Source organism: Heptranchias perlo, chromosome 19, assembly GCF_035084215.1.
Source record: "Heptranchias perlo isolate sHepPer1 chromosome 19, sHepPer1.hap1, whole genome shotgun sequence".
NCBI classification, from domain to species: Eukaryota; Metazoa; Chordata; class Chondrichthyes; order Hexanchiformes; family Hexanchidae; genus Heptranchias; species Heptranchias perlo.
Genome location: NC_090343.1, coordinates 491698 through 516172, shown reverse-complemented (window position 1 = coordinate 516172; position 24475 = coordinate 491698). Strand labels below are relative to the sequence as shown.

Genomic DNA, 24475 nt, shown 5'->3' with positions numbered 1-24475 from the left:
CACCCTAAACATTCACTCCCTTCACCACCGGCGCACCGTGGCTGCAGTGTGTACCATCCACAGGATGCACTGCAGCAACTCACCAAGGCTTCTTCGGCAGCACCTCCCAAACCTGTGACCTCTACCACCTAGAAGAACAAGGGCAGCAGGCACATGGGAACAACACCACCTGCACGTTCCCCTCCAAGCCACACACCATCCTGACTTAGAAATATATCGCCGTTCCTTCATCGTCGCTGGGTCAAAATCCTGGAACTCCATACCTAACAGCACTGTGGGAGAACCTTCACCACACGGACTGCAGCGGTTCAAGAAGGCAGCTCACCACCACCTTCTCAAGGGCAATTAAGGATGGGCAATAAATGCCGGCCTCGCCAGTGACGCCCACATCCCATGAGTGATACCAAAAAAAACTATGGAATCCCCTATCACTGTTGCTCTGCTGACCTTTCTCCTCCCTCCTGTACAACTGGGCCACATGGTGCTATGGTCTTGGCTCTGGCTGCACTTCGCAGAGGAACTCTCTCCCTCACCAGTATTCAGGACTGAATACTGGTTGGAGAGTGAGATGCCCTCTGGGGATTCCTGCACTACCTGCCTTTTCCTCCTTGTCTGTCTGGCGGTCACCCAGTCCCTCTCTGCCTGCACTTTCTTAAGCTGCGGGGTGACCACCTCCTGAAACGTGCTATCCACGTAGCTCTCAACCTCACGGATGCACTGCAGTGACGCCAGCTGCTGCTCAAGATTCAAAACCCGGAGCTCGAGCTCCTCCAGCTGCGACACTTCCTTTGTTCTAACAAGCAGATTACCATTGTTTTGAGACATGAAAAATTATTATTTTGATTTTGCAATAATGATTTCACGTTTGAAATCGAGTAGAGTTGGAAAAAGGGGACAGTTTGTGATTATTCTTCTGATTTCAAAATCTCAAATTGTAAATCTGCCAGGAACTATATTATTTAATGAAAATAAAATAATTCATATTTTGATATGTATTTTATAAATATCAATGGTGGTATCGAGACTTGTGCACATATTATATTTATAAATGAACTCACTTGTTCTGCCCAGGACTCTGTGCATCTGTCGGAGTTATACAGTCCTGTCAACGCCCCTGTTATATTCAACAAGTAATCTCAAATACTTTAATCTTGCATTTCTTAATCACTAGTTGTACTGAAATCTTCAGTTACTTTAATTAATAAGTATAATTGTTCTTAAATGTTCTCAGAATGTTTGAAATGACTGTTGCATTTCCGATGGAGACAGAGCTCACTGTTTCAATATTTGATCACGATATGGTTGGGAAGAATGATCTGATTGGGGAAACCAAGGTTGATCTGGAGAATCGATATTACAGCAAGCACCGGGCCCAGTGTGGGCTGCCAGTGCAATATGACATGTAAGTACATTTTGAGAATTAGTCCATCATTCTTCTGAACGCAAATCTATTGGACAAGATGTAAATTTCCAATATCACAGCGTTCTATGAACTGGGGAGACCTTTCTTAGCTGCTCCATTTCCCTCTCACAAAAAAAGTTTCTTTTATCTGTAACATGATAACATTTAATTCAATTGAGTTCCTGAAAATATTGCACAAAAATTTGTTGTTTTCATTCAGAGGCCAACACTTTCTTTTCATCCTTCCCTCTGCTAGATAAATCTAAATATCTTTCCCACCTCTTTCAAAACATTGGATACTCTCACCGAAAATGCACCTCATTTAACACTCAATGGGAGATTGTCTTTCAGGAATGAAATCTGGCATGGAACAGGCCACACTAGATTTAGTAATGATAAAGGAGCCAGAATTAATTAATAACCTGACAGTAAGTGAGCATCTTGCAAACAGTGACCATACCATGATCGAGTTTAGCATTAAGGTCGAAAGGAGAAAGATCCCACACAAACCAAGGTTTTAAACTTAAGTAAAGCTGACTTTGAAGGAATGGGACGTAAGCTGAATACATTACACTGGGCTGAGCTGTTAACAGGTAAACCTAAAGAGAAACAGTGGGAGGTATTCAAAGTATTTAATACAATACAAGACCAATACATACCCCTAAAGAGCAAAAGTTACACTTGTACAGTCAAGCAGCCATGGTCAATCTATGAGGTAAGAAGGAGTATAAAACTAAAGGAAATGGCTTACACAAATGCCAAGGAAAGTGGTAATGCAGCAGACTGTGGAAAATATAGAAAACAACAAAGGGACATGAAAATATTATGAGCTGCAAAAGGGGACTATGAAAAAAGTTTGCAAGTAATATAAAGGCTAATAGTAAAAGTTTTTATAAATATATTAAGAGGAAGAGTGGCTAAGGGAGATGTGGGCCATTAAAGACAGACAGAAGTGATACTGTAATAGACAACAAGGTAATGGCAGATTTATTAAACCAGTACTTTGTACCTGTTTTCACAGTAGAGGAAGAGGATAAAATGCCAGTGATAAAAGGGAAACTGAAAATAAATCAAGGGGAGGAACTTATTGGATTCAATATAAGTTTTTTTTTAAATGGTAGTGGAGAAAATAATGGGACTTAAAATAGATAAACCTCCAGGACCCGATTTTTGCACCTCAGGGAATTAAAAGTAGGTGAGGGAATTGCAGAAGTGTTAGTCATAATCTTTCAAAGCTCCCTTGATTCAGGATTGGAAATTTGCTAGTGTCACTCCATTATTTAAGAAGAGTGGGAGAGAGAACTAGGTAACTACAGGCCTGTTAGTTTAACATCAGAACATAAGAACGTAAGAAGTAGGAGCAGGAGTAGTCCATACGGCCTCTCAAGCCTGCTCCGCCATTCAATAAGATCATGGCTGATCTTCGACCTCAACTCCACTGTCCCGTCAGTTGGGAGAAGCTGCTAGAATCTATCATGAGGGATAGAATGACTGAGCACGTGAATAAATATCAGCTGATTAGAGAGAGCCAACATGGATTTGTTAAAGATAAATCATGTCTGACTAATCTAGTTGAATTTTTTGAGGAGGTCGCTAATAAGACATGATGTGGAGATGCCGGTGATGGACTGGGGTGGACAAATGTAAGGAGTCTTACAACACCAGGTTATAGTCCACCAGCTTTATTTGGAATCACAAGCTTTCGGAGTTTTTCTCCTTCATCAGGTAACGAAGGAGGAAAGCTCCGAAAGCTTGTGATTCCAAATAAAGCTGTTGGACTATAACCTGGTGTTGTAAGGCTGCTAATAAGACAGACAAGGGAGTGTCTATGGATGTTGTCTATATTGACTTCCAGACACAAGAGATTATTGGCAAAAATGAGAGTGCTTGGAATTGGAGATACCCTTTTGACTTGGGTTGGAAATTGGTTGGGAGGTAGGAGACAGAGAGTGGGGATAAAGTGTAGAACATAATAACATAAGAAATAGGAGCAGGAGTAGGCCATCCGGCCCCTCGAGCCTGCTCCGCCATTCAACAAGATCATGGCTGATCTTCTACCTCAATGCCATTTTCCTGCACTATCCCCATATCCCTTGATGCCTTAAATATCTAGAAATCTATCGATCTCTGTTTTGAATGTACTCAATGACTGAGTCTCCACAGCCCTCTGGGGTAAAGAATTCCAAAGATTCACCACCCTCTGAGTGAAGAAATTTCTCTTCATCTCAGTCCTAAATAGCCTACCCCTTATTCTGAGACTGTGACCCCTGGTTCCAGACTCCCCAGCCAAGGGAAACATCCTCCCTGCATCTACCCTGTCGAGCCCTGTAAGAATTTTTATGTTTCAATGAGATCACCTCTCATTCTTCTAAACTACAGGCCTAGTCTACTCAATCTCTCCTCATATGACAATCTCGCCTTCCCAGGAATTAGTCTGGGGAACCTTCGTTGCACTCCCTCTATGGCAAGTATATCCTTTCTTAGGTAAGGAGACCAAAATTGTACACAATACTCCAGGTGTGGTCTCACCAAGGCCCTATATAATTGCAGTAAGACATCCTTACTCCTGTACTCAAATCCTCTTGTAATAAAGGCCAACATATCATTTGCCTTCCTAATTGCTTGCTGCATCTGCATGTTAGCTTTCAGTGATTCATGTACAAGGACACCCAGGTCCCTTTGAACATCAACATTTCCCAATCTCTCACCATTTTAAAAAATACTCTGCATTTCTATTTTTCCTACCAAAGTGGATAACTTCACATTTTTCCACATTATATTCTATCTGCCATATTCTTGCCCAATCACTTGGCCTGTCTACATCCCCTTGAAGCCTCTTTGCTTCCTCCTCACAACTCACATTCCCACCTCAATTTGTGTCATCAGCAAACTTGGAAATATTACATTTGGTCCCCTCATTCAAATCATTGATGGAGATGGTGAATAGCTGGGGCCCAAGCACTGATATCATTGTTGGGTATCCCACTGTTATCATATCTGGTACACTGGTACTCTGATTGGTGGAATGTGACATGTTACTCAGGGATCTGTCCTGGGGCCTCAGCTTTTCACCGTATTTGTTAATAACTTGGATGAAAGAATAGAGAGTTGTATATCCAAGTTTGCAGATGACACTAAGTTCGAAGGGACAGTAAGTAGTGCAGATGGGAGCAGGAAGTTATAAAAAGATATTGGTAGATTAAGTGAGTGGACAAAACTGTGGCAAATGGAGTTCAATTTGGGGAAGTGTGAGGTCATCCACTTTGGACCTAAGAAAGAGATCAGAGTATTTTCCAAATGGTGAGAAGCTCGGAACTGTGGAGGAGCAGAGAGATTTAAGGGTCCACATACAGAAATCACTAAAAGCTAGTGCATCGGTACAAAAAGTAATTTAAAAGGCTAATGGAATGTTGACCTTTATCTCAAGGGCGCTGGAATACAAAAGGGAGGAAGTCATGTTTCAGTTTCACAGAGCTCTGGTCAGACTCCATCTGGAGATACTGCGTTCAGTTCTGGGCACCGCATCTCAGGAAGGATATATTGGCCTTGGAGGGAGTGCAGTGCAAATTCACCAGAATGATATCTGGGCATAAATGGTTAAATTATAAGAACAGGTTGCATAAACTTGGCTTGTATTCCCTTGAGTATAGAAGATTATGAGGTGATCTGATCGTGGTATTGAAAATGTTAAAAGGATTTGATAGGGTAGGTACAGAGAAACTATTTCCTCTGATGGGGGAATCAAGAACAAGGGGACATAATCTTAAAATTAGAGCCAGGTATTAAGCAGCAAATCAGGAAGCACTTTTTCACACAAAGGGGAGTGGAAATCTGGAACTCTTTTGCCACCCTCCCCCCCTCACTCTCTCTCTCTCACACACACACACACACACACACACACACACAAGGCTGTGGATGCTGGGGGACAATTGGAGCTTTCAAGACTGAGATCGATAGATTTTTGTTAAGTAAGAGTATCAAGGGATATGGAGCAAAGATGGGAAAATGGAGTTGAGGTACAGATCAGCCATGATCTAATTGAATGGCAGAGCAGGCCCGAGGGGCTGAACGGCCTGCTTCTGTTCCTAATGTTACTTTGTTGAAACACATTTTTGGCAACCAATGCTGGCTCAGGTACAGCAGAGGTAAGATGCAGAGTTAAACTCCCGTAAGCAGGCCTTGGCCTCCCTCCACCCTCAGACAGTGCGAATTTCTCTGTCCACCTTTTTATGGTCTCACTGACTAAGATGCCATTGGGGGCAGTTTTGTGCTTACATAGTATTACATAGAATTACATTGAATGTACAGTACAGAAACAGGCTGTTCGGTGTTTATGCACCACACGAGCCTCCTCCCTCCTGACTTCATCTCATCCCATCAACATATCCTTCTATTCCTTTCTCCCTCATGTGTTTATCCAGCTTCCCTCCTTACTACAGTTGTACAGGGCTCTGGTGAGACCTCATCTGGAGTACTGTGTACAGTTTTGGTCTCCTTATCTAAGGAAGGATATACTTGCCTTAGAAGCAGTGCAACGAAGGTTCACTAGATTAATTCCTGGGATGAGAGGGTTGACCTATGAGGAGAGATTGAGTAGAATGGGCCTATATTCTCTGGAGTTCAGAAGAATGTAAGGTGATCTTATTGAAACATGTAAGATTCTGAGGGGGCTTGACAGGGTCGATGCTGAGAGATTGTTTCCCCTGGCTGGAGAGTCCAGAACTAGGGGCATAGTCACAGGATAATGGGTCGGCCATTTAAGAACATAAGAACATAAGAAATTGGAGCAGGAGTAGGCCAATCGGCCCCTCGAGCCTGCTCCGCCATTCAATAAGATCATGGCTGATCTGATCCCAACCACAAATCTAAAGAACACAAGAAGTCGGAGCAGGACCCGGCCACATAGCCCCTGGGCCCTCTCCGCCACCCACAGGGCATTGACCGATCCGAACTCAGCTTCATGTCCAATTTCCTGCCCGCTCCCCATAACCCCTAATTCCCTTTACTTCTAGGAAACTGTCTATTTCTGTTTTAAATTTATCTAATGATGTAGCTTCCACAGCTTCCTGGGGCAGCAAATTCCACAGACCTACCACCCTCTGAGTGAAGAAGTTTCTCCTCATCTCAGTTTTGAAAGAGCAGCCCCTTATTCTAAGATTATGCCCCCTAGTTCTAGTTTCACCCATCTTTGGGAACATCCTTACTGCATCCACCCGATCAAGACCCTTCACAATCTTATATGTTTCAATAAGATCGCCTCTCATTCTTCTGAACTCCAATGAGTAGAGTCCCAATCTACTCAACCTCTCCTCATATGTCCGCCCCCTCATCCCCGGGATTAACCGAGTGAACCTTCTTTGTACTGCCTCGAGAGCAAGTATGTCTTTTCTTAAGTATGGAGACCAAAACTGTATGCAGTATTCCAGGTGCGGTCTCACTAATACCTTATATAACTGCAGCAATACCTCCTTGTTTTTATATTCTATCCCCCGAGCAATAAAAGCCAACATTCCGTTGGCTTTCTTGATCACCTGCTGCACCTGCATACCAACTTTTTGATTTTCTTGCACTAGGACCCCCAGATCCCTTTGTACTGCAGTACTTTCCAGTCTCTCGCCATTAAGAAAATAACTTGCTCTCTGATTTTTCCTGCCAAAGTGCATAACCTCACATTTTCCAATATTATATTGCATCTGCCAAATCTCCGCCCACTCACCCAGCCTGTCTATATCCCCTTGCAGGTTTTTTATGTCCTCCTCACTCTCTACTTTCCCTCCCATCTTTGTATCATCTGCAAATTTTGATATGTTGCACTCGGTCCCCTCCTCCAAATCGTTAATATAGATTGTAAAGAGTTGGGGACCCAGAACCGACCCCTGCGGAACACCACTGGTTACTGGTTGCCAGTCCGAAAATGAACCATTTATCCCAACTCTCTGCTTCCTGTTCGATAACCAATCCTCCACCCATGCCAGAATATTACCCCCAATCCCGTGATTTTTTATCTTAAGTAATAATCTTTTATGTGGCACCTTGTCGAATGCCTTCTGGAAGTCTAAATACACTATGTCCACTGGTTCCCCTTTATCCACCCTATACGTTATATCCTCGAAGAACTCAAGCAAATTTGTCAGACATGACTTCCCCTTCATAAAGCCATGCTGACTTTGTCCTATTAAATTATGCTTATCTAAATGTTCCGTTACTGTCTCCTTAATAATAGACTCCAAAATTTTACCCACCACAGATGTTAAGCTAACTGGTCTATAATTTCCAGCCTTCTGCCTACTACCCTTTTTAAATAACGGTGTTACATTAGCAGTTTTCCAATCTGCCGGGACCTCTCCTGAGTCCAGGGAATTTTGGAAAACTATCACCAAAGCATCCACAATCCCTACTGCCACTTCCCTCAAGACCCTAGGATGGAAGCCATCAGGTCCAGGGGATTTATCCGCCTTGAGTCCCATTATTTTACTGAGTACCATCTCCTGAGTGATTTTAATCGTATTTAGCTCCTCCCCCCCGAGAGTCCCCTGTTTGTCCAGTGTTGGGATATTCTTAGTGTCCTCTACTGTAAAGACTGAAACAAAATATTTGTTCAGCATTTTTGCCATCTCCATGTTTCCCACCATTAATTTCCCGGTCTCATCCTCTAAGGGACCTATGTTTGCCTTAGCCACCCTTTTTCTTTTTATATAACTATAGAAACTCTTGCTATCTGTTTTTATATTTTTTGCTAATTTCTTTTCATAATCTAACTTCCCTTTCTTAATCAATCCTTTAGTTACTTTTTGCTGTCTTTTGAAGAATTCCCAATCTTCTATCCTCACACTAAGTTTGGCTACCTTATATGTCCTTGTTTTTAGTCGGATACTATCCTTGATTTCTTTACTTAGCCACGGATGGCTGTCATTTCTTTTACACCCTTTTTTCCTCAGTGGAATATATTTATTTTGAAAGTTGTAAAATAACTCCCTAAATGAACACCACTGCTCATGTACCGTCTTACCCTTTAATCTATTTTCCCAGTCCACTTTAATCAATTCCGCTCTCATACCATCATAGTCTCCTTTATTCAAGCTCAGTACGCTTGTTTGAGAATCAACCTTCTCACCCTCTAATTGGATATGGAATTCAACCATGTTGTGGTCGCTCGTTCCAAGGGGATCCTTAACTAGGACATTATTAATTAATCCTGACTCATTACACAGGACCAGGTCCAAGGTTGCCTGCCCCCTTGTAGGATCAGTTACATACTGCTCAAGAAATCCATCCCTGATGCACTCAATGAACTCGTCCTCAAGGCTGCTCTGCCCAATTTGATTTGTCCAGTTAATATGATAATTAAAATCCCCCATAATTATGGCTGTTCCCTTATTACATGCCCCGACTATCTCCTGATTAATACTTCTTCCAGCAGAGTTGCAACTATTAGGAGGCCTATATACTACGCCCACTAATGTTTTTTTCCCTTATTATTCCTTATCTCCACCCAAACTGTTTCATTATCTTGATGCTTTGTCCCAATATCATTTATCTGTATTACAGTGATTCCTTCCTTTATTAACATAGCCACCCCACCTCCCCTTCCTTCCTGCCTGTCCTTCCTGATTGTTAAATACCCTGGCATATTTAATTCCCAGTCGTTGTCACCCTGCAGCCATGTTTCTGTAATGGCCACAAGATCATACCCATATGTAGTTATTTGTGCCGTTAACTCGTCCATTTTATTACGAATGCTACGTGCATTCAGATAAAGAACTTTCAAATCTGTTTTGTGACGCTTAGTTCCTGCTTTTTCCTTTTTTAACACTTTACCTATTACTCCATACCTTCTGTCCCTTCCTGTTACGCTTTCCTCTCTCTCCCTGCTCAGGTTCCCAACCCCCTGCCACTTTAGTTTAAACCCTCCCCAACAGCACTAGCAAACACTCCTCCTAGGACAGCGGTCCCGGCCCTGCCCAGGTGCAGACCATCCGGTTTGTACTGGTCCCACCTCCCCCAGAACCGTTTCCAGTGTCCCAGGAATTTGAATCCCTCCCCCTTGCACCATTCCTCTAGCCATGTATTCATTTGAAATATCCTCCTATTTCTACTCTGACTAGCACGTGGCACTGGCAGCAATCCTGAGATTACTACCTTTGAGGTCCTATTTTTTAATTTACCTCCTATCTCCCTATATTCTGCTTTTAGGACCTCATCCCCTTTTTTACCTATATCGTTGGTGCCTATGTGCACCACGACAGCTGGCTGTTCGCCCTCCCCCTCCAAAATGTTCTGAAGAGAAATTTCTTCACTCAGAGGGTTGTGAATCTTTGGAATTCTCTACCACAGAGGGCTGTGGATGCTCAGCCGTTGAGTATATTCAAGGCTGAAATAAATAGATTTTTGATCTGTAGGGGAATCAAGGGACCTGGGGATCGGGGAGGAAAGTGGAGTTGAGGTTGAAGATCTTATGGAATAGTGGAGCAGGCTCAAGGGGCCGTATGGCCGACTCCTGCTCTTGTTTGTTATATTCTTATCTTCTTCTGTTCCCCTTAAATGTATCTATGCTATTTGCCTCAACTACTCCTTGTGATAGCAAGTTCCACATTTTAACCACTCTCTGGGGAAAGACATTTCTTCTGAATTCCCTATTGGATTTATTAGTGACTATCTTATATTTATGGCTACTAGTTCTGGTCTCCCCCGCAAATGTAAACATCTTCTCTACGTCTACCCTTTCAATCCCTTTCATAATTTTAAAAACCTCTATCAGGTCACCCTTCAGTCTTCCCTTTCCTAGAGAAAAACGCCCCAGCCTGCTCAATCTTTCCTGATAAGTATATCCTCTCAGTTGTGATATCATCCTAATAAATCTTTTTTGCACCTTCTCCAGTGCCTCTATATCCTTTTTATAATATGGAGACCAGAATTGTTCACAGTACTCCAAGTGTGATCTAACCAAGGTTCTATACAAGTTCAAGATGACTTCTCTGCTTTTCAATTCTATCCCTCTAGAAATGAACCCCAGTGCTTGGTTTGCTTTTTTTATTGCCATATTATCCTGCGTCGCTACTTTTAGTGATTTGTGTATCTGATCCCTCTGCTCCTCTACCCCATTTAGACTCTTATTATCCAAGCAGTACGTAGCCCCTTTATTCTTCCGACCAAAATGTACCACCTCACACTTATCCATACTGAAATTCATTTGCCAATTACACGCCCATTCTGCAAGTTTATTAATGTCTTTCCATATTTTGTCGCCGTCCTCCTTGGTATTAACTATAAGAACATAAGAAATAAAAGCACGAGTAGGCCTTACGGCCCCTCAAGAGTGCTCCGCTATTCAATAAGATCATGGCTGATCTTCAACCTCAACTCCACTTTCCCGCCCGATCTCCACATCTCTTGATTCCACTAGAGTCCAAAAATCTATCTATCTCAGAATATACTCAATGACTCAGCATCCACAGCCCTCTGGGGTAGAGAATTCCAAACATTCACAACCCTCTGAGTGAAGAAATACCTCCTCATCTCAGTCCTAAATGGCCGACCTCTTATCCTGAGACTATGCCCCCTAGTTCTAGACTCTCCAGCCAGGGGAAACAACCTCTCAGCATCTACCCTGTCATTTGACCGAGTGTGGCATGAAGGAGCCTTATTAAAATTAAAGTCAATGGGAATCGGGGGAAAACTCTCCAGTGGCTGGAGTCATACTAAGGAAGATGGTGGTGGTTGTTGGAGGCCAATCATCTCAGCCCCAGGGCATTGCTGCAGGAGTTCCTCAGGGCAGTGTCCTTGGCCCAACCATCTTCAGCTGCTTCATCAATGATCTTCCCTCCATCATAAGGTCAGAAATGGGGATCTTCGCTGATGATTGCACAGTGTTCAGTTCCATTCGCAACCCCTCAGATAATGAAGCAGTCCGTGCCTGCATGCAGCAAGACCTAGACAACATCCAGGCTTGGGCTGATAAGTGGCAAATAACGTTCGTGCCAGGCAATGACGATCTCCAACAAGAGAGAGTCTAACCAACTCCACTTGACATTCAACGGCATTACCATCATCGAATCCCCCACCATCAACATCTTGGGGATCACCATTGACCAGAAACTTAGCTGGACCAGCCGCATAAATACTGTGGCTACAAGAGCAGGTCAGAGGCTGGGTATTCAGCGGCGAGTGACTCACCTCCTGACTCCCCAAAGCCTTTCCACCATCTACAAGGCACAAGTCAGGAGTGTGATGGAATACTCTCCACTTGCCTGGATGAGTGCAGCTCCAACAACACTCAAGAAGCTTGACACCATCCAAGACAAAGCAGCCCGCTTGATTGGTACCCCATTCACCACCCTAAACATTCACTCCCTTCACCACCGGCACACAGTGGCTGCAGCATGTACCATCCACAGGATGCACTGCAGCAACTCGCCAAGGCTTCTTCGACAGCACCTCCCAAACCCGCGACCTCTACCACCTAGAAGGACAAGGGCAGCAGGCACATGGGAACAACACCACCTGCACGTTCCCCTCTAAGTCACACACCATCCCGACTTGGAAATATATCGCCGTTCCTTCATCGTCGCTGGGTCAAAATCCTGGAACTCCATACCTAACAGCACTGTGGGAGAACCTTCACCACACGGACTGCACGGATTCAAGAAGGCGGCTCACCACCACCTTCTCAAGGGCAATTAAGGATGGGCAATAAATGCTGGCCTCTCCAGCAACGCCTACATCCCATGAACGAGTAAAAGTAAAGCCCCCTCAGAATCTTACATGTTTCAATGAGATCAACTCTCATTCTTCTAATTACTGGAGAGTATAAACCCATTCTACTCAATCTATCCTCATAGGACAACACTCTCATCCCAGGAATTAATCTAGTGATCCTTCGTTGCACCACCTCTAAGGCAAGTAAAACCTTCCTTAGATGAGGAGACCAAAACTGTACACAGTACTCCAGGTGTGGTCTCACCAAAGCCCTATACAATTTTAGCAAGACTTCCTTACTCTTGTACTCCAAACTTTTTGCAATAAAGGCCATCATGCCATTTGCCTTCCTAATTGCTCACTGTACCTGCATGCTAACTTTCTGTGTTTCTTGTATGAGGACACCCAAATCCCTCTGAACACCAACATTTAACAGTTTCTCACCATTTAAAATATATTCTGTTTTTCTATTCTTCCTACCAAAGTGAATAACCTCATATTTCCCCACATTATGCTGCATCTGCCACCTTCTTGCCCGCTCACTTAACCTGTCTTTATCACTTTGCTGACTCTTTGCATCCTCCTCACAGCTTACTTTCCCACCTAACTTTGTATCGTCAGCAAACTTGGATACATTACACTCGGTCCCTTCATCGATGTCATTAATATAGATTGTAAATTGCTGAGACCCAATCACCCCACTAGTTACAGCCTGCCAACCTGAAAATGACCCATTTATCCCTACTCTCTTTTCTGTCCGATAACCAATCCTCAATCTATATTATATTATCCCCAACCCCATGAGCTCTTATCAACCTAACAACCTCTTAAGTGGCACCTTATCGAATGCCTTTTGAAAATCCAAATATACTACATCCACTAGTTCCCCTTTATCTACCCTGCTAGTTACATCCTCAAAAAACTCTAATAAATTTGCCAAACACAATTTCCCTTTCATAAAACCATGTTGACTCTGCCTAATCATATTATGATTTTCTAAGTGTCCTTAATAATAGATTCCAGCATTTTCCCTATGACTGATGTCAAGCTAACTGGCCTAGAACCATAGAAAAGATACAGCACAGAAGGGGGGCCATTTGGCCCATCGTGTCCGTGCCGGCTCGAAGAACAACCAGGTACCCATTCTAATCCCACCTTCCAGCACCCGGTCCATAGCCCTGCAGTTTACAGCACTTTAGGTGCAGATCCAGGTACTTTTTAAAAGAGTTGAGGGTCCCTGCCTCTACCACCAATTCGGGCAGTAAATTCCATACACCCACCACCCTCTGGGTAAAATAGTTTTTCCTCATGTCCCTCTAATCCTTCCGCCAATCAGCTTAAATCTCTGTCCTCTAGTTCTTGAACTCTCCGCTAGGGGAAACAGGTACTTCCTGTCTACTCTATTTGGGCCCCTCATAATTTTGTACACCTCAATCAAGTCTCCCCTCAGCCTCCTCTGCTCCAAGGAAAACAACCCCAGCCTATCCAATCTCTCCTCGTAGCTGCAATTTTCAAGCCCTTGCAACATTCTTCTAAATCTTCTCTGCACTCTCTCCAGAACAGTTAAGTCCTTCCTGTAATGTGGTGACCAGAACTGTGCACAATACTCCAGCTGTGGCCTTACTAGCATTTTATACAGTTCCATCATTACCTCCCTGCTTTTGTATTCGATAAACCTCGGCTAATAACGGAGAGCATTCCGTATGCCTTCTTCACAACCTTATCTACCTGTACTGCCACCTTCGGGGACCTGTGCACATGCACTCCAAGGTCTCTCACTTCCTCTATCCCTCTCAATATATTCCCGTTTACTGCGTATTTCCTTTTACTGTTTGCCCTCCCTAAGTGCATTACCTCACACTTCTCCGGGTTGAACTCCATTTGCCACTTTTCCGCCCACTCCACCAACACATTGATATCTTCTTGGAGTCCACAGCTATCCTCTTCACTATCAACTACACGGCCAATTTTTGTGTTGTCTGCAAATTTGTCAATCATGCCCCCTGCATTCAAGTCCAAATCATTAACATATACCACAAACAGCAAGGGACCCAACACTGAGCCCTGTGGCACACCACTGGAAACGGATTTCCATTCGCAAAGACATCCATCGACTTTTACCCTTTGTTTCCTGTTACTGAGCCACTTTTGGATCCAATTCACCACATTTCCCTGCATCCCATGGGCTTTTACCTTTCTGACCAGTCTGCCATGTGGGACCTTGTCAAATGCCTTACTAAAATCCATGTAGACAACATCCACTGCACTACACGCATCAATCCTCCTTGTCACTTCCTCAAAGAATTCAATCAGATTTGTAAGGCATGACCTTCCCTGAACAAATCCATGCTGACTATTCATAGAGTCATAGAGTCATAGAGTTATACAGCACGGATAGAGGCCCTTCGGCCCATCGTGTCCACGCCGGCCATCAGCCCTGTCTACTCTAATCCCATATTCCAGCATTTGGTCCGTAGCCTTGTATGCTATGGCATTTCAAGTGCTCATCCAAATGCTTCTTGAATGTTGTGAGGGTTCCTGCCTCCACAACCCTTTCAGGCAGTGAGTTCCAGACTCCAACCACCCTCTGGGTGAAAAAGTTCTTTCTCAAATCCCCTCTAAACCTCCCGCCTTTTACCTTGAATCTATGTCCCCTTGTTATAGTACCCTTAACGAAGGGAAAAAGCTCCTTAGTATCCATCCTATCTGTGCCCCTCATAATTTTGTACACCTCAATCATGTCCCCCCTCAGCCTCCTCTGCTCCAAGGAAAACAAACCCAATCTTCCCAGTCTCTCTTCATAGCTGAAGCGCTCCAGCCCTGGTAACATCCTGGTGAATCTCCTCTGCACCCTCTCCAAAGCGATCACATCCTTCCTGTAGTGTGGCGACCAGAACTGCACACAGTACTCCAGCTGTGGCCTAACCAGTGTTTTATACAGCTCCATCATAACCTCCTTGCTCTTATATTCTATGCCTCGGCTAATAAAGGCAAGTATCCCATATGCCTTCTTTACCACCTTATCTACCTGTTCCGCCGCCTTCAGGGATCTGTGAACTTGCACACCAAGATCCCTCTGACCCTCTGTCTTGCCTAGGGTCCTCCCATTCATTGTGTATTCCCTTGCCTTGTTAGTCCCTCCAAAGTGCATCACCTCGCACTTTTCCGGGTTAAATTCCATTTGCCACTGTTCCGCCCATCTGACCAACCCATCTATATCGTCCTGCAGACTGAGGCTATCCTCCTCGCTATTTACCACCCTACCAATTTTTGTATCATCAGCGAACTTACTGATCATACCTTTTACATTCATATCCAAGTCATTAATGTAGACCACAAACAGCAAGGGACCCAGCACCGATCCCTGTGGTACCCCACTGGCCACAGGCTTCCAGTCACAAAAACAACCTTCGACCATCACCCTCTGCCTTCTGCCACTAAGCCAGTTTTGTATCCAAAGTGCCAAGGCACCCTGGATTCCATGGGCTCGTACCTTCTTGACCAGTCTCCTGTGGGGGACTTTATCGAAGGCCTTACTGAAATCCATGTATACCACATCCACTGCGTTACCCTCATCCACATGCCTAGTCACCCCCTCAAAAAATTCAATCAAGTTAGTCAGACATGATCTTCCCTTGACAAAGCCATGTTGACTATCCCTGATTAATCCTTGCTTCTCCAAGTGGAGACTAATTTTGTCCTTCAGAATTTTTTCCAATAATTTTCCCACCACTGATGTTAGGCTCACTGGCCTGTAGTTCCCCGGTTTTTCCCTACTCCCCTTCTTGAATAATGGTATTACATTAGCGGTTCTCCAGTCCTCTGGCACATCCCCTGTGGCCAGAGAGGTTCTGAATATATGTGTCAGAGCCCCCGCAATCTCCTCCTTTGCCTCACACAGTAGCCTGGGATACATTTCGTCCGGGCCTGGGGATTTATCCATTTTTAGGCCTGCTAAAACCGCCAATACCTCCTCTCGCTCGATGTTAATATGTTCGAGTATATCACAGTCCCCCTGCCGTATTTCTATGTCTACATCGTCCTTCTCCATAGTGAAAACAGATGCAAAAAATTCATTTAGAACCCCTCCTACATCTGCCGGCTCCACACACAGATTGCCATTTTTGTCCCTAATGGGCCCTATTTTTTCCCTAGTCATCCTCTTACCCTTAATATACTTATAAAACATCTTAGGATTTTCCTTTATTTTGCTCGCCAGTGTTATTTCATGGCCCCTCCTTGATCTCCTAATTTCTTTTTTAAGTATCCCCCCTGCACTTTTTGTACTCCTCTAGGGTTTCCTCCGTCTTTAGCCTTTTGTATCTGCCAAAAGCCCTCCTTTTTTTCCTAATCCATTCTCGTATATCCCCTGACATCCAAGGTTCCCTGGAGTTCTTGGAACCACCCTTGACCTTTACGGGAACATGTTGCCATTGTATGGTCTCAATCTCCCTTCTGAAAGACTCCCATTGCTCCGATGCGGATTTTCCTACAAGCAGCTGATCCCAGTCCATTTTGGCCAGATCCTGCCTTATCCTATTAAAATCGGCCTTCCCCCAATTTAGAACCTTTATTTCCGGCCCCTCCCTGTCCTTTTCCATGACCACCTTAAATCTCACCAAATTATGGTCACTGTCACCAAAGTGCTCACCTACTAGCACTTCTTCCACTTGGCCGGCCACATTCCCTAGAATTAGGTCCAGTACCGCCCCCTCTCTTGTAGGACTTTCTACATGCTGGCTCAAAAAGCTCTCCTGATTAAACCATGCCTTTCCAAGTGACAGTTTATCCTATCCTATCTCTCAGTATTGATTCTAATAGTTTGCCCACCACCGAGGTAAGACTGACCGGCCTATAATTGTTTGCCTTTCCTCGTACCCTTTTTAAACAATGGTACTACGTTTGCAGTCTTCCAGTCCTCCGGTACCTCCCCTGTATCTAGTGAGGATTGGGAAATGATCCTCAGAGCATCCGTTATTTCCTCAATAGCCGAGGAAACAATCCATCCGGCCCTCCTGACTTATCAACTTTCAAGGATTCCAGTCCCTCTAGTACTTCCTCTCTCGTTATGTTTACCTTATCCAATATTTCACACCTCTCCTCTTTAACTACTACGTCCGGATCATCCCTTTCCTTTGTGAATACGGAGACAAAATATTCATTTAACACCCTACGCACATCCTCTGCTTCTACACACAAGTTACCCTTATCATCCCTGATAGGTCCCACCTTTTCCTTAGCTATCCTCTTGTTCTTAATGTACTGATAAAACATCTTTGGGTTTTCTTGAATCTTACTGCTAATATTTTTTCATGCCCTCTCTTTGCTTTCCTTATTTCCTTTTTTACGTCATCCCTGTACTTTCTATACTCCTCTAGGCTTTCTGCAGTATTTAGTTTTCTGTGACAGTCATAAGCTTTCTTTTTCTGCTTTATCTGGCCCCGTATATTTGTAGACAACCAGGGGGCTCTAAATTTGGCAGTGCCACCCTCTTCCTTTGAGGGGACGTGTCCACATTGTACCCGTAGAATTTCACTTTTTAGTGCCTCCCGCTGGCTTGCCACTGATTTCTCCTCAAGTAGTTGTGTCCAGTCCACTTCTGCCAAATCACCTCTTAGTTCTGTAAAATTTGCCTTCCCCCAATTTAAAACGTTTACGCCTGATTTAACTCTGTCCTTTTCCATAATAATGCTAAAACTAACTGAATTGTGATGTGGAGATGCTGGTGATGGACTGGGGTTGACAATTGTAAACAATTTTACAACACCAAGTTATAGTCCAACAATTTTATTTGAAATTCACAAGCTTTCGGAGGCTTCGAGGATTTCATTTCCACATTCACCTGAGGAAGGAGGAAGCCTCCGAAAGCTTGTGAATTTCAAATAAAATTGTTGGGCTATAACTTGGTGTTGTAAAATTGTTTATAACTGAATTATGGTCACTATTCCCAGTACGGTCACCCACTGTCACTTCACCCACTTGCCCATACTCATTTTCCAAAACTACTTTAGCTAATTTGGTTTGCCCAGTCTATATGAAGATTAAAGTCCCCCACGATTATTGCATTACCTTTGTTACAAGCTCCTCTAATGTCCCGATATATAGTCTTAGTGTATGCCTTTTTCTTTAGTTTCAATTTTGCCCACATTTCTTTATTCATCCAGACCTCATTACAGCCTTGATCCAAACATGGACAAAAGAGCTGAATTCCAGAGGTGAGGTGAGAGTGACTGCCCTTGACATCAAGGCAGCATTTGACCGAGTGTGGCACCAAGGAGCCCTAGTAAAACTGAAGTCAATGGGAATCAGGGGAAAAACTCTCCAGTGGCTGGAGTCATACCTAGCACAAAGGAAGATGGTAGTGGTTGTTGGAGGCCAATCATCTCAGCCCCAGGACATTGCTGCAGGAGTTCCTCAGGGCAGTGTCCTAGGCCCAACCATCTTCAGTTGCTTCATCAATGACCTCCCCTCCATCATAAGAAATGGGGATGTTCGCTGATGACTGCACAGTGTTCAGTTCCATTCGCAACCCCTCAGATAATGAAGCAGTCTGTGCCCGCATGCAGCAAGACCTGGACAACATCCAGGCTTGGGCTGATAAGTGGCAAGTAACATTCGCGCTGGACAAGTGCCAGGCAATGACCATCTCCAACAAGAGAGAGTCTAACCACCTCCCCTTGACATCCAACGGCATTACCATCGCCGAATCCCCCACCATCAACATCGTGGGGGTCACCATTGACCAGAAACTTAGCTGGACTAGCCACATAAATACTGTGGCTACAAGAGCAGGTCAGAGGCTGGGTATTCTGCGGTAGTGACTCACCTCCTGACTCCCCAAACCCTTTCCACCATCTACAAGGCACAAGTCAGGAGTGTGATGGAATACTTTCCACTTGCCTGGATGAGTGCAGCTCCAACAACACTCAAGAAGCTCGACACCATCCAGGACAAAGCAGCCTGCTTGATTGGCACCCCATCCACCACCCTAAACATTCACTCCCTTCACCACCGGCGCACTGTGGCTGCAGTGTGTACCATCCACAGGATGCACTGCAGCAACTCACCAAGGCTTCTTCGACAGCACCTCCCAAACCCCCGACCTCTACCACCTAGAAGGACAAGGGCAGCAGGTACATGGGAACAACACCACCTGAACATTGCCCTCCAAGTCGCACACCATCCCGACTTGGAAATATATCGCTGTTCGTTCATCGTCGCTGGGTCAAAATCCTGGAACTCCCTAACAGCACTGTGGGAGAACCTTCACCACACGGACTACAGCGGTTCAAGAAGGCGGCTCACCACCACCTTCTCGAGGGCAATTAGGGATGGGCAATAAATACTGGCCTTGCCAGCGACGCCCACATACCATGAACGAATAAATTATTCATCCATGGTATATCATTACTGGCTAGTTTGTTCTTGCTTTTTAGTGGGATATATTTCTCCTGGACTCTATTGATCACCGTTTTAAATGTTTCTCACTGCTGTTCTATTTTTTGTTTATCAGTAAATTTTTCTAGTTTATTTTCCCTGGTTCCATTCTCATCCCCTGAGGATGGGAGAGAGGGGGGTCGTGAGGGAGCAGGGACTGGAGGGAGGGAGGACTGGAGGGAGGGAGGACAGGAGGGAGGGGGGAGCTGGTTTCAGGCCAAGTTGGGAAAGGGAAAGGGATCTCTCTTCCATCTGGTCTAATAATTGTTTGTACTTTGTTCTCCCTGATTGGTAGTCAAGGTTACAACGCATGGCACGACTGCCTGAAGCCCTCCCAGATATTAACAAAACTCTGCAAAGATTTACAATTATCGGAACCTGAATACAGGATTGAGGAAGTTAAAGTTAACAACAAAATATTCAAAATGCCCACTGACCTGCCACCAATGGGTAAGAATTGTTTCTGTTTTGATTTTTTTTTAACAGCTTTGTTTTTTCCTAAATTTTAGGCTGGTTTTCATGTTAATGCATTGAATGAACTTGAGAAAACTTGGAACAAATAAAGGATATTTGGCCCATCAGACCTGTACCTGTCCATGTAGACCACCATAATCATCGACTCTTCCCCTCCCCGATACCCCCCAGATCTCCCACTCTCTTAACCCCCCTGTGAATCAGAGATTAATTAATATCTCTATAACATTCAATCCCCTTTTCAACAGGTATTGAACCTGTTCCTTTCTAGAATGAAGTACCCTTTCTGGTAGTTTGTTTTCTGTTTAGGTCTTTTTTACCTTTCTTTAATCTTGATTGCTTTGCTCTCTGATGTTAGATCAATCTCCGAGGTGAGTCCTGACTCTCAGGCCTAGAAATTGTATTGCCCATTTTTCAGGCATTGCACAGACATCTAAGGTCCCAAAATAGCATAAGAAATAGAAGCAGGAGTAGGCCATACGGTCCCCCGAGCCTGCTCCACCATTCAGGAAGATTATGGCTGATCTTCAACCTCAACTCCACTTTCCCACCTGATCCCCATATCCCTTGATTCCCTTAGAGTTCCAAAATCTGTCGATCTCAGTCTTGAATATACTCAATGACTCAGCATCCACAGCCCTCTGGGGTGGAGAATTCCAAAGATTCATGACCCTCTGAGTGAAGAAGTTCCTCCTCATCTCAGGCCTAAATGTCCGACCCCTTATCCTGAGACTATGTCCCCTAGTTCTACACTCTCCAGCCAGGGGAAACATCCTCTCAGCGTCTACCCTGTCAAGCCCTCTTAGAATCTTAGATGTTTCAATGAGATCACCTCTCATTCTTCGAAACTCCAGAGAGTATAGCCCATTCTACTCAATCTTTCCTCACAGGACAACCCTCTCATCCCAGGAATCAATCTAGTGAAGCTTTGTTGCACTGCCTCTAAAGCAAGTATATCCTTCCTTAGGCAAGGAGACCAAAATTGCACACAGTACTCCAGATGTGGTCTCACCAAAGCCCTGTACAATTTCAACAAGACTTCCTTATTTTTGTACTCCAACCCCCTTGCATTAAAGGCCAGCATTCCATTTGCCTTCCTAATTGCTTAGAATCATAGAAGTTCACAACATGGAAACAGGCCCTTCGGCCCAACATGTCCATGTCGCCCAGTTTATACCACTAAGCTAGTCCCAATTGCCCGCACTTGGCCCATATCCCTCTATACCCATCTTACCCATGTAACTGTCCAAATGCTTTTTAAAAGACAAAATTGTACCCGCCTCTACTACTGCCTCTGGCAGCTCGTTCCAGACACTCACCACCCTTTGAGTGAAAAAATTGCCCCTCTGGACCCTTTTGTATCTCTCCCCTCTCACCTTAAATCTATGCCCCCTCGTTATAGACTCCCCTACCTTTGGGAAAAGATTTTGACTATCTACCTTATCTATGCCCCTCATTATTTTATAGACTTCTATAAGATCACCCCTAAACCTCCTACTCTCCAGGGAAAAAAGTCTCAGTCTATCCAACCTCTCCCTATAAGTCAAACCATCAAGTCCCGGTAGCATCCTAGTAAATCTTTTCTGCACTCTTTCTAGTTTAATAATATCCTTTCTATAATAGGGTGACCAGAACTGTACACAGTATTCCAAGTGTGGCCTTACTAATGTCTTGTACAACTTCAACAAGACATCCCAACTCCTGTATTCAATGTTCTGACCAATGAAACCAAGCATGCTGAATGCCTTCTTCACCACCCTATCCACCTGTGACTCCACTTTCAAGGAGCTATGAACCTGTACTCCTAGATCTCTTTGTTCTATAACTCTCCCCAACGCCCTACCATCAACGGAGTAGGTCCTGGCCCGATTCGATCTACCAAAATGCATCACCTCACATTTATCTAAATTAAACTCCATCTGCCATTCATCGACCCACCGGCCCAATTTATCAAGATCCCGTTGCAATCCTAGATAACCTTCTTCACTGTCCACAATGCCACCAATCTTGGTGTCATCTGCAAACTTACTAACCATGCCTCCTAAATTCTCATCCAAATCATTAATATAAATAACAAATAACAGCGGACCCAGCACCGATCCCTGAGGCACACCGCTGGTCACAGGCCTCCAGTTTGAAAAACAACCCTCTACAACCACCCTCTGTCTTCTGTCGTCGATCCAATTTTGTATCCAATTGGCTACCTCACCTTGGATCCCGTGAGATTTAACCTCATGTAACAACCTACCATGCGGTACCTTGTCAAAGGCTTTGCTAAAGTCCATGTAGACCACGTCCACTGCACAGCCCTCATCTATCTTCTTGGTTACCTCTTCAAAAAACTCAATCAAATTCGTGAGACATGATTTTCCTCTCACAAAACCATGCTGACTGTTCCTAATCAGTCCCTGCCTCTCCAAATGCCTGTAGATCCTGTCTCTCAGAATACCCTGTAACAACTTACCCACTACAGATGTCAGGCTCACCGGTCTGTAGTTCCCAGGCTTTTCCCTGCCGCCCTTCTTAAACAAAGGCACAACATTTAGAATTTTAACTTTTGGGCCAGACCTATCCTTCTCCATAGCTATCTTAAAACTAATGGAATTATGATCACTGGTCCCAAAGTGATCCCTCACTAACACTTCTGTCACCTGCCCTTCCTTATTTCCCAAGAGGAGGTCAAGTTTTGCCCCCTCTCTAGTCGGGCCATCCACATACTGAATGAGAAATTCCTCCTGAATACACTCAACAAATTTCTCTCCATCCAAGCCCCTAATGCTATGGCTGTCCCAGTCAATGTTGGGAAAGTTAAAGTCCCCTACTATTACCACCCTATTTTTCTTGCAGCTGTCTGTAATCTCCTTACATATTTGCTCCTCAATTTCCCGTTGACTATTTGGGGGTCTGTAGTACAATCCTATCAAAGTGATCTCTCCCTTCTTATTTTTCAGTTCTACCCATATAGACTCAGTGGGCGAACCCTCGGATATATCCCCTCTCACTACTGCCGTGATGTTCTCCCTAATCAAGAACGCAACTCCCCCTCCTCTTTTACCTCCTGCTCTATCTTTCCTATAGCATCTGTACCCTGGAACATTGAGCTGCCAGTCCTGCCCCTCCCTTAGCCATGTTTCAGTAATAGCTATAACATCCCAGTCCCATGTACCCATCCATGCCCTGAGTTCATCTACCTTGCCCATCAGACTTCTTGCATTGAAATAAATGCAGTTTAATCTAGACTTCCCTTGGTCTTTGCCCTGCTTTCTCAGACCATCTGTCTGGTCATGTTTTGTACACTCTCCCTTACTGCCTTTTGTTTCTGTCACCACTATACTTCCCACTGACTTCCTGCATCGGTTCCCATCCCCCTGCCACATTAGTTTAAACCCTCCCCAACAGCACTAGCAAACACTCCCCCTCGGACATTGGTCCCCCTAGGCTTGTTGTACCTGCATGTTAACTTTCTATGTTTTGTGTACAAGGACACCCAAATCCCTCTGAACACCAACATTTAATAGTTTCTCACCATTTAAAAAATATTCTGTTTTTCTATTCTTCCTACCAAAGTGAATAACCTCATATTTCCCCACATTATGCTGCATCTGCCCCCTTCTTGCCCATTCACCTAACCTGTCTATATCCCTTTGCAGACTCTTTGTGTCCTCCTCACAGCTTACTTTCCCACCTAACTTTGTATCGTCAGCAAACTTGGATACATTACACTCGGTCCCTTCATCCAAATCATTAATATAGATTGTAAATAGCTGAGGCCCAAGCACTGATCCTTGCAGCACCCCACTAGTTACAGCCTGCCAACCTGAGAATGACCTGTTTTTTCCTACTCTCTGTTTTCTGTCCATTAACCAATCCTGAATCCATGCTAATATATTACCACCAACCCCATGAGCCCTAATCTTGTGTAACAACCTCTTATGTGGCACCTTATCGGATGCCTTTTGAAAATCCAAATATACGACATCCACTGGTTCCCCTTTATCCACCCCACTACTTACACCCTCAAAACATTTGAATACATTTGTCAAACATGATTTCCCTTTCATAAAACCATGTTGACTCTGCCTAATCAGATTATGATTTTCTAAGTGCTCTGTTACTATGTCCTCAATAATATATTCTAGCAATTTCCCTACTATTGATGTCAGGCTAACTTGCCCATTGTTCCCTGTTTTCTTACTCCCTCCTCACTCCCTCCGAGAGGTGAGCGCAGTGTGAAAGGAGAGTCCAAGAGGTGAGCGCAGTGTAAAAGGAGTGTCCCGAGAGCAGGAGGAGAGTCCGAGAGGTGAGCGCAGTGTAAAAGGAGTGTCCCGAGAGCGGGAGAAGAGTCCGAGAGGTGAGCGCAGTGTAAAAGGAGAGTCCCGAGAGCGGGAGAAGAGTCCGAGAGGTGAGCGCAGTGTAAAAGGAGAGTCCGAGAGGTGAGCGCAGTGTAAAAGGAGAGTCCGAGAGCGG

General features: G+C 44.3%; 1 protein-coding gene across 2 annotated transcripts in view; it reads left to right on the top strand.

The window, feature by feature from the left end:
• Positions 1–24475, top strand: part of fer1l4 (fer-1 like family member 4) — a 320348-nt gene that overhangs the window by 231105 nt on the left and 64768 nt on the right. For both annotated transcript variants that reach the window (XM_068000123.1, XM_068000124.1), the window contains 2 exons: positions 1232–1402; positions 19830–19984. In XM_068000123.1, the coding sequence (XP_067856224.1) occupies positions 1232–1402; positions 19830–19984 (326 nt within the window). The remainder of the gene's footprint in view (positions 1–1231; positions 1403–19829; positions 19985–24475) is intronic.